The sequence below is a fragment of the Eptatretus burgeri genome, chromosome 11, assembly GCF_056783735.1.
Source record: "Eptatretus burgeri isolate ZD-2024b chromosome 11, Ebu_testis_v1, whole genome shotgun sequence".
Classification (NCBI taxonomy): Eukaryota; Metazoa; Chordata; class Myxini; order Myxiniformes; family Myxinidae; genus Eptatretus; species Eptatretus burgeri.
The window spans coordinates 27,689,859-27,700,230 of record NC_140971.1 but is presented as its reverse complement, the minus strand read 5'-3'; the positions used below and the strand labels follow the sequence as shown (position 1 = coordinate 27,700,230).

Genomic DNA, 10,372 nt, shown 5'->3' with positions numbered 1-10,372 from the left:
TGAGGGTTAAGACAAATCCTGAAACGAGATATAGCACAACAGCACCAGTTAGGTACATGGAGCCCTAAAACCACTAGGTGATGAAAGTTGGAGGACAAGGTTATGGGGGAAGAAAAAAAAAAAAAAAAAAACAGCAGGATTGTATGGCCAAAATTTAAAAGTAGTTTGTTATTTGCAAGCAACAGTATTCAGAATGGAAGATTGAGGAAGTAAGTTTCAGAATAACCAGGGATCAAATGTAGATCAGAGAGGAAGGCCATTGTTGATAATGAAATGCTGGATTATGCTGAGGCAGCTGGAACACCTGATTAACAGCTTTTGCTAAAAATCATGGAATATGGTGCAATGGAGATACTGGAAGGAAAACTGCTGCCCATTCAAATGTATACACTGTTGGTCACAAGCATTTAAAAGCCATACCTTTGTCAAGCATCAAGATGCCAGAACACATGACTAAATTGCCAATTTGTAGTTTCCCCTCCAAAAACAATGTAAAACTGTAGCCAAACTTGCCTCAACGGCTGAAGCTATGGAGGTGATTCCAATGCAAGTCTTGAGCCAATTCATGCAACTCTAATTTTAAAGTTATGAAAATATTGAATGTAAATGTGGACTCAAGCATTCCACAAGTGATACATATCCAAAATCACCCAAAACAGAAGCAGGTATCAAATACATTAAGAATGTCAATATCAGATGATCTAGTGGACAAAGCTGAAAGCCAGGATAGAATGAACAAGCCAAATTTCATCCATGCCAGAATTTATAAAAGTGGAAAGCCAACCATATGAGGAATATTTATAAAATTTGGTGGCATGAGGACCCAAGAGAGAGATTGCAAATTATATTCACAGCCTTCGATGCTGAATTAACACAAAACAAAAGATCAAAATAGAAATGCAAAGCAGATCTGCATTCAAAATGTACAATTTTTTATATTTTAATTGGCACAGGCACTTTTATGTATAATGTGAAAACAAATCAACCCCACCATCCTTTTGGTTTTACAAGTCTGGTTTGCTGAAGCCAAGGTGTGGATAGACTTGGTGATAAAGCAGTAAAGTTTTTGACTTTATAATCTATGTATGAGACAAGTATTGATCTGAATACCATAATCAATACAACAAGCATTTTAGGGGAGGAAGTCAAAGAAAAAAAAAAGGTTTAACATGTGGCAAAGAGAGAGATCTGTTTACAAGAAATGCTGATTGACAGGAAACTTCTGGGGGTGGGGGGGGACAAGTCTAAACTGGGCATCAATCAGGTAGAATGCTCTCGTGGGGATTGTCAATGCAGCACGAGTTGCCTTGGACATTTTTTGCAGAGCTTGCACGTGGCATTGTTTCACACCAAGTCATTGTGACCAAGCCATACCTTTTGACAAAAAAAAAGCAAATATCTGGCCTGCCTCCTCATCCTACCCATGGAGTTAGCCTGACAGCTGAGGTGGCTGGCTTAATATCATGGGGTCTTGAGTTTGGGCTTGCTGCGCAGTTAACACCAGGTGAAATTTCTGTGAAGATGGTCGGTGTGCACTATTTACCCACCAGCATGACAAGCCTATATTTATAGATCTAGGTGACAATGTTCAACAAAGTGAAACTGCCAAAGCCAAGAGGATAGTCTTCATAAACTGCAGATCAAAAGCATGAAAGCAAATGCTTTGTCAACTAATCATCAAAAGAAGTTGCTAAAAGGTTAAACCCAATTATGCATTCCACCAGTCACTTGTGGCATGGACACCAAATATACACCTCTATGCATGTTTTTTTTTTTTGGGGGGGGGGGGTTCAGACACTGAAAACACAAATAAATTGTTCTTTTTAATCAGTTGAGATAATCACATTTGGCATCAGCAGTGCACAACATAAATATAATTTTCATTTGTGTATAAATTAGCTCCAAAAATGAGAAAATACAACTCTAGACTTTGGCCAGGGTTCAGCAACATGGCTTGATAAGTGCTATGAGGTGCACAATTGCCAATAGGCACAGGAAATAACCATTTAATTTATTGTAATTCATTAAAAATAAATAAAGCCACTTCTGCAAGTATTGCAGGATCCTGTTAGGCCAATGTGCAGAGTTTAGTGAAAGTGACACCGGTGAAATTAGCGAACATGTCAATGGCATGAAAAGAAAATGTAGTCCCAATTCAAGTAGTTGACATTTGAGCTGAAAGCCAAAAAAAAAAAAGCCTTCGTTTCAGATGTGGTCAAGTTTGCAGTATCTTCAGTGTTCTTCACCATTTACAACAGCCATCTAAAATCAAAACAAAATGTTAGGAAAAGTGACCTGACAGGCAGGGATAAACTTTTAATAAATAATTTTTCTTACAGCAGGGTATGTGTGGCCAACTGTGGGTGAGCGGTCTATTTCAAGCTCATCATCATCATCTGTAGTCTTCCTGTATACAGGGTTTTCAAATCGCATAGTTTTGACTTCCTGGAGCTGCCAGTTCCGGAAAATGTAAAACCCAGCACCACAGGCCAGAATAAGCACTGGGGAGGGGACAGTTTGTTAGATCAGCTGTGCAATTTCATTGATCACTTGCATGGTAAGACATTGCCAATGCCAAATATGGAACAAAATACTTACATAATGTGACTATTACAGCAGCTGCGACAGCAGAAGTGTTGTCTACACTCCCTTGAAGAGCAGATTCAGCTGAAAGGTCAGAACAGAACGAGTTGTGGGAGTAAGGAACGACTCGTTTCATACAATTTCTCTTGAAACAAGCAGGCAGAATAGGCCTGATCAAATTTAAAATGCCAATTACCTGGAGAAGTGAGATGTAGACTGTTCACATCGGCAAAAGTTACAGGTTGGATCATGGGTGGTGGAAGCTCTAAGAGGGGGAAAAAAAAAGTTATTAGAATGCAAAATATAAACATGAATAAAACCAAAGTAGTTAAGACGTCCAGTCACTGTCAGAATGGCATGGTGTGGCCAAGCTAATCAAACCTTAATAGAACCCATGAACATCCTGTTTTCCCAACTCAAACCTACAAACCTGTGCGGGGAATTGGGTGGAAGGAGATACGTGGTGGCTTGTGTGGTGGTTTCGGCACGACTTTCCGCACAGGTGCAAGAGTAGTCTCAACTGTGGGAGACAAATGAAGCAAAGTCATGAAAAAGCACATGTTGCACAATTCACATTGTTAAACAAACAAAAAAAAATAGCAAGCACGATACCCTTCATTGTTGATGTCATGGTGGGAGTTGGCGTTGGAATGTAAGCAGGTGGTGGAGGGGCAAGCTTGCCTTCAATTGATGTACATGTTGGAATAAATGAGAACATGACAAAGTGAACAAAAGACAATTCAAGGGCTTCATAAACGAAAGCAGGATTGTGGAATCACCCTCAATGTCAAAGTTCAAATTAGACTGCAAGGAAGTCAGAATTTAAATTGACTGCAAACTTGTTCAACAAGCACCCATACCGGTGCTTTGGAGCAGAGTTGGGAGAAGTGGCCGAGCAGAAGTAAGAAACCACAGCGAGGGAATGTTGGTGGCTGGGGTTTGGGTGAGAATTTAACGATGCATATGCAGATCGAATCAACATTTCAAAATAAATTCATTAAACAGTGAAGTTAAAATCTAAAGATGCACATCTAAACCCTCCCGCCACACCATGCCATTGTCCAGTCCGTCCAAGGTCAAACTTAGGATAGTCAAAAAAAAAAAAGCAAAGACATCATACCCATCTCCCAAAACCCTGCAAGCTCATTCAAAGACAGATAAATTCAAATTTCTTGGCTTACCCATAGTACATGTCCTCCCATCAGCAGCCACAAAGGTATGATCGGGACAGGCACACGAGTACGTAGATTCCAAATCTTTCCCCAGCCTTGGTGAAGGCAAGCAGAGATACGAGCATTTGTTCTTCTTGCACCGCCTTGAGCCTTGGAGCAGAAGAAAATTCCACAAGCTTGAACATGCCAAGATGCAAGGATTTTCAAAATACAGCCAATCCAAGTGAAAGGAGTTTGGGCCAAAGTCACAGGATTTAACCAACCAACAAATTTAACAAAACCAACCAAGTACGGACCTGGTTTTTGCAACAGTGGATGGACCACAACAATGTCCTGTGGTCGATTAAGACCGCTGACGAGTACTTTGCGATCCATTGCAGTAAACTTGTTCATGCTGTAAATAGCTTCCCTCTCTCCATCAGTCCAATAGAGTGTGTCCTGCAAGTGACAAAGCTTTAACTCAAGTGCTTTAAGTTGGGAGGGGGGAAGGAAAAGGAAAAAAAAAAAAAGTTTAAAATAAGCAGAAAGCAAATGCCAATTTTAAAGTGAAACCTCAAAGAGAGACAGGGCGAAAGGCTGCAAGAGCGCCTCGGATTTGATGATGGTACGTCTGTCTGCTCCTTCAGTGGTCACAGTTGCCACCAATTGGAGCTTTGAATCCACCCAGTAGATTCTTCCTGCTTCGAGGTCTGATTTTGGGGGGGGCCAGGGAGGTGGGGGTGCATGCCAAGGATAATTATCCCCAAATGCATGAGGCATTGTTAAAACAATTGGCACCAGAGTTCAAATGAGGAAACCAACATACCGAGTGCAATGCCATTTGGCCACTCTATTTCAGTTGTAACAACTGCAGTCCGTGCTGTACCGTCCATTCCAATTCTTTCAATGCGTGCTGGGTTGCCCCAGTCTGACCAATACACCCAGCTGTGGGGAAGGAATAGTCAAAACAAAGACTTCCAAGTGAAAGGGTTCAATGAGCTCAATGCAAACCACTCACCCATTTTGAGGGTCCACAGCAACATCCATAGGCTCTTTAATGCCAGAGGCAACAAGGGTCTTGCTATTGCCATCATTGAAGGGTGCTGCCACTGCAAGGATCTTCTCCCGAGAGTCTGTCCAGAATAGTAGATCATGTTGCCAGTCCCAGGCAAGACCCTCAACTGCTTGAAGACCACCAGGTACTTTGTTACCACTCAGGAAAACTTTGGCTTGATCAGCTTTCACCCCTTGCGAGCCAGTATTCATAGGTGAGCTGCAAATGCATTGGTAAGCAAATATGGCAAAAATTTCAGCTTCAAAGCAATTTTTTTTCTTCCGAGAGCATTTAAAGGGGATACAAGCAAGGCAAAAAATCAATACTTTTCCATTATCAAGTTAAAATATCCATTGAACAAAACTATTCCTTCCAAACAGCAATCAAAAGGCCTCACCTCAAGATGCTCTTTATATCAAAATCAAACCAGTAGATCAGAGAGCGGGCTACATCAGTTGTCAGAGCTACAACTTTATGAGCACCGGTAACAAGCAGGGTGTACTCATTATGACTGGTTACCAAACGGCGGATGTCATGATGGGTTGTAAACAGGATAAACGATCGTGTACCTGTAATCAGAGAAGACAGCATATTGGAAACATTCGACTTGCAATATCAGTGTTGTCTATATTACTGGATTCCCACTAATTGTAGGTAGAGATTGCCAAATACAAAACATGGATTTTGGCTCAATGCTACTTGCAAAGATAAAAGATAATTTTTTTTTTTTTTAAACCTGCTGTATTGCACATCATTAAGATAGTCAATTCACTGCAGAAATTTAATGTCTACACTAGTAGGAAGTACACCAACAAGCGAGCCCATCGTGCTCAAGGAACATGTTTTTACAATTAATACATCCATTTAAATTTTACTTTGAAGCATGTGATATTTGGGTAAAAATCCAACAAGCATACCGAAACGAAAGCAAACAAAAGGTAAAGATACATGAAGGAAGGAAAAAAAAAAAAAAAAAAAAAAAAAAAAAAAAAAAAAAAAACTTACCAATAGCTTTGCACGTTCCAGTCTTGGGGTCAAGTTTATAACCATCATGGCATTGACACTTGAAGCCCCCTTTAAAGTTCATGCACAATTGACTGCAGGTTCCCAAGATTTGACATTCATCTATATCTGTAAAGAACATGTACAAATTCAGATTATGAAGATATTCCAAGGCTTCAATTACTACAATCGCCTCTGTCGGTGGGTGGAACAATGCATAAATCGGTAACCATTTCCAACTGCACATTAACCCTTTGGCTGTTCATGTTGACAAACATTTGCATGATAGGCACAAAGTGCTCATCAAGTTACATGGCAATGGGACGACAAACCCAATTTCAAAAAAAATTATAGTAAAGGAGACCAAAGACTTTGGAAGAAGCTACTTAAAGCACAAGTAATCAAACATACCTCTGCATGTGTATTGGTCTTCCAGTTCAAACCCTGGTCTGCACTCACAGCGATAACCAATGGGCTCATCCACACACAGGCTGGAACAACCTCCATTGTCATTCAAGCATTCATCAACTCCTGCAGGACAATTCAGAAAAGCCAAATGCAAACAAAAGGAACATGGCAAAAAAAAACTGCAGCAATGACAAAAGGTTAACAGCATTTCAAAATTTAAAGCTTGCTGCTCACCGCATTGTCCTGCTGGTTCGTCGGACCAATCCCCACAGTCATTCTTGCCATTACAGATGGCAGTAGATGGCAAGCAAACACCGTTTGCACACATGAAGTTTGTAGTGGTGTCACAAGCAGGTTCTGAAGTACAAGCACGTAATCTATCAACAGTTCAAAAATACATATTCAAAATGTTGGTCAAATCTGTTGAACAAACCTTCAATAGAACATCCAGTCTCATCAGCACCATCGTTGCAATTGGAAATGCCATCACAAGCAAGAGCAAGTGGCACACACTTTCCGTCACCGCAGGTAATCTTAGCAGCACCACACACTATGGCAGCTGCACACAATATTTATTTTGGTCAGTGGTGAGCTAATGTTGCTCGAACCAAACTGGGCTCAAGAAAATCCTACAGATTAGAGGGCAATCCACATGACATTTGGAATCTTAGGTATTGCAAGGATTCTCGATGTTAAAGCAGTCTATAAAGAAAATTATGAATCAAATGGTTAAAAAAAAAAAAAAAGATATTCAAACTGAAAACTGATTGGAGTGAATCAACCACCATGGGGAAGCTAGTTTCACATGCTTGACTAATGCAGATAGTATTAATGAGGCTTAGCATTTCATGGAATCTTAAACTGGCCTTACTGCAATTATGTTCGTCGCTCCCATCATGGCAATCCTCTCTCCCATCACACCACCAGCCTTCATGGATACACTCGCCACTTGTGCACAGCACCTCACCAGATGGGCACACAGCTTTTGCTTTCGTCGACTTTGTAGGACACAAGAGAGGGTTCTCGTCGGAGCCATCCTATTGACAAAGAGAATCACAATAAAACCAAAACAGTGCATACCTCCACCAAGCTAAAGTTTAAATTTTGTATCCACAGATAGGCTAAATCTTAATTTGGAAGAGAACCAAAATCCAATTGGCTTGTTCATTACCTAACCAACACATTCACAACTTTTAAAATAATAAAAGCCACCCCGATTGAAAAGAAGAGTGGGGAAAGGGGGGAAAAAAAAAAATAAAAAATAAATATATAAAAACTTTTTAAAGGGCATCAGCAAGTGAGTTCCAATGACTGGACCAAATTCCACATAAATCAGGAAAATGACCAATTATCTGAAATTGTACCAGTGATATTAGGAGCTACAGAAAAAGACAAAAAAAAAATTTATGCAACAACTCCTTCCCACAAATGTAAAACATGGGGGGGGGAAAAAAAAAAAAAAAAAAAAAAAAAAACTCGACCACCAAAGGTGACGAGGTAACTAAATACAACCATTTACACAGCCTAAAGCTCACCAGACAATCAGGCTCTCCATCACAGCGCCATGATGCAGGGATACACTGGCCAGAATCACAAGCAACTTTAGGAGGATTGCACGTGGTCGGCGGGCAACCTTCCTCATCAGATCCGTCAACACAGTCAGTCTGGCCATTGCAGAGAAAATGGCGTGCCAAGCACTGGCCATCACTGCACATTATCTCATCCGGTGAGCAAGTTGGTTTTGCTGGAAATGGAGAAGCAAATCAGCTGTTTGTCATCGAATTCCTCGATCAGTTTACAAAATAGCATCAACCAATTCATGCACAGAAGCTTTACCACAATCAATTTCATCGGCACCATTGCGGCAATCCTCCTCCCCATCACACAGCCAAGCCTTTGGTATGCACTGAATTGAAACCGCACCACCACATGCAAAGTCCGTAGGTGGGCAGCTCTTCTTGCCTGAAACAAATCAATCACCACACCAAGCATATGGCCGTTTTATTGCAATATTTTTGGCCAAGCTAATAAAAAATAAAAATAAAAAAAAAAAGCAGCCATTCCGACAAAAGTTTGTCATGTTAAAAAATAAAAAAAAATTATAAAAAAAAGCGCAATTAAACTCCAAATAGCACTTGAACTCACTACAGATTGCTGGAGCTTCATCAGATCGATCAGGGCAGTCTACATCTCCATCACAAACCCAGCGTTGAGGCAAGCATTCGCCTCCACCACAAGTAAACTGACGAGGCTTACACGATCGAGGAGCTGCAGAATCCGCACGAACAAAACCGGGTTCCATCAAATTGCAAAACAAATAGTTTTATTATTTGTTTTAAGTGATGCTTTACTTACAGCAATCTTTTTCATCAGTTCCATCACTACAGTCAACTTGGCCATCACAACGCCAGTTTGCAGTCACACACTGCCCACTTCCACATTTGAAGTGAGTTTTCTCATCACAAGAAAAAGCTGCAGGGAAAAAAAAATTATATATATATATATATAAATACAAAAAATTAAAAGCCTCAATGGTTTAGCCTTTAACCTCAAACTAAAATATTTGATAAGTATGCAACTCCACAAAAAATAAAATAAAAAAAAAAACTTCTACAAGATTAGATTCCAAGAGAACAAAAACTCAAGTGTAGTCTTCAACAATAAGCAAAGTTGTGGCTTGTACACAAATTTGCTTGAAGCCAATTATTTTTAAAGGCACACCTGCAATGTTGCATCACTTAAAATATGAAATTGCAAATTACAATCAAAGCATCCCATTTCAAAATAGAAACTGCACATCCTGAGCAATAATCACTCAAACCCCCCCCTCCCCACCCCACCTAAATGAGCACATATGATGGTCAATAAATCTTCAAAATCGTGTTTAGTTCAAGCAATAATGACTGAAGAGTTTGCAGACTGACCTCACCCACCACACAAGCTCACCTAGTGCAGGTGAGAATAATATCACCCATACTTACCACCACCGCACCTTCCCCACCTTTTTGCAAAATGAACATGGCAGGTTGAAATAGAATTGTTAGAAGAGTGCTGAATCATATGCAGCAAAATAACTAAATTTAAAAAAAAAAAAAAAAAAAAAAAAAAAAAGTCAGCTCCTCCACATCTGGGTTAGAGACATTAAAGATCACAAGTTCCAAAATAAATAATATAGGTATTCCAGCCCAATTCTAGGAGATCCACCCTACAGTGGAGTGGAATGCCAAGCCATGACCAAATGGTCTTTATCTGTAGAAAAGTTAATCATTTGATTGAGAAAAATGGCATCAAGACCACAATAACCAGTTAGCACACTCATGGCAAGTTTGGATGAAAACAATTTGTTTCAAATAGAACGAAACGTTATAAATCAAAATGGACCCACGATGAAGGTCCCCCTCACCAATTGGTGGTGGTCACCTCCACAATACCAGCTGGAAGAACAAATGTTTTAAATTGCAGAGAGGAGGCTCAACCTGAAATGGTCCAGTATAGCTAGGTTACTCAGATTACCAACAAACTAAATTAACCATTTAAAAAAATAAAAGTATGCCAGTCAAGGTCATGAGCAACAATGTGAATCACTCTCGTCGCACGTGCGTTTGGGGAAGAACCCAGCGCACAGCACGGCACGGGCACGTGGGATGAAGGAACTCACCATGACCCAAAACGAACAGGAGCAGCAGGTGGAGCGCAACGGAGCAAAATCCGAGCCCCATTGTTCGGCAAAACATCCTCGCACGGCAAAGCGAACGAAAGGAGCCGAACACCGGAAGAGAGACACCAAATCAAAATGGGAAAACGAACACAACGACGATGACGACGACGAGACCGAAAAGTCGAGGAGACCGTGAGACGAGGCGAGAGCGGTGGTGCTGAAGCAAACGAGACTGCGATACTGAACTATTCCCGAGCCGCGCTATTTGGTATCGCCCGGCGCTCCTGATTGGTCAAGGTACGCAGTGTGCGTTTTGTGGGCGGAGTTATTCTCACAAGCTTTTGATCAGAACGAGCTGTGATTGGTCCAGGTGCACAGTGTGCGTTTTGTGGGCGGAGTTATTCTGACAGGCTTTTGATCACAACGAGCTGTGATTGGTCCTGGTAGTGGAGGGGTTGTGATAACGGCTGATGATTGGTCGTGAGGAAGACGACGCGTTTTAATTGGTTGAAACGT

At 40.8% G+C, this 10,372-nt stretch overlaps 1 protein-coding gene across 3 annotated transcripts in view; it reads right to left on the bottom strand.

The window, feature by feature from the left end:
* LOC147016734 (low-density lipoprotein receptor-like) overlaps positions 1 to 10,131 on the bottom strand; it is a 28,432-nt gene extending 18,301 nt beyond the window's left edge. The window contains exons 1-23 of one of the 3 annotated variants that reach the window (XM_085845662.1): positions 9,857 to 10,131; positions 8,554 to 8,670; positions 8,344 to 8,466; positions 8,035 to 8,160; positions 7,734 to 7,942; positions 7,070 to 7,235; positions 6,632 to 6,757; positions 6,433 to 6,555; positions 6,202 to 6,321; positions 5,794 to 5,919; positions 5,186 to 5,357; positions 4,753 to 5,007; positions 4,561 to 4,679; positions 4,308 to 4,444; positions 4,052 to 4,193; positions 3,765 to 3,905; positions 3,444 to 3,515; positions 3,196 to 3,264; positions 3,014 to 3,103; positions 2,780 to 2,848; positions 2,599 to 2,667; positions 2,338 to 2,501; positions 1,811 to 2,262 (exon numbers count right to left, since the gene is read on the bottom strand). In XM_085845662.1, the coding sequence (XP_085701788.1) occupies positions 2,233 to 2,262; positions 2,338 to 2,501; positions 2,599 to 2,667; positions 2,780 to 2,848; positions 3,014 to 3,103; positions 3,196 to 3,264; positions 3,444 to 3,515; positions 3,765 to 3,905; positions 4,052 to 4,193; positions 4,308 to 4,444; positions 4,561 to 4,679; positions 4,753 to 5,007; positions 5,186 to 5,357; positions 5,794 to 5,919; positions 6,202 to 6,321; positions 6,433 to 6,555; positions 6,632 to 6,757; positions 7,070 to 7,235; positions 7,734 to 7,942; positions 8,035 to 8,160; positions 8,344 to 8,466; positions 8,554 to 8,670; positions 9,857 to 9,932 (2,841 nt within the window). In that variant the 5' untranslated portion in view covers positions 9,933 to 10,131 and the 3' untranslated portion in view covers positions 1,811 to 2,232. Of the gene's footprint in view, positions 1 to 1,810; positions 2,263 to 2,337; positions 2,502 to 2,598; positions 2,668 to 2,779; positions 2,849 to 3,013; positions 3,104 to 3,195; positions 3,265 to 3,443; positions 3,516 to 3,764; positions 3,906 to 4,051; positions 4,194 to 4,307; positions 4,445 to 4,560; positions 4,680 to 4,752; positions 5,008 to 5,185; positions 5,358 to 5,793; positions 5,920 to 6,201; positions 6,322 to 6,432; positions 6,556 to 6,631; positions 6,758 to 7,069; positions 7,236 to 7,733; positions 7,943 to 8,034; positions 8,161 to 8,343; positions 8,467 to 8,553; positions 8,671 to 9,856 lie in introns of those variants that run through there. The other 2 variants (XM_085845661.1, XM_085845663.1) reach the window with 2 other exon arrangements.
* Between the last annotated feature and the right edge of the window lie 241 nt (positions 10,132 to 10,372).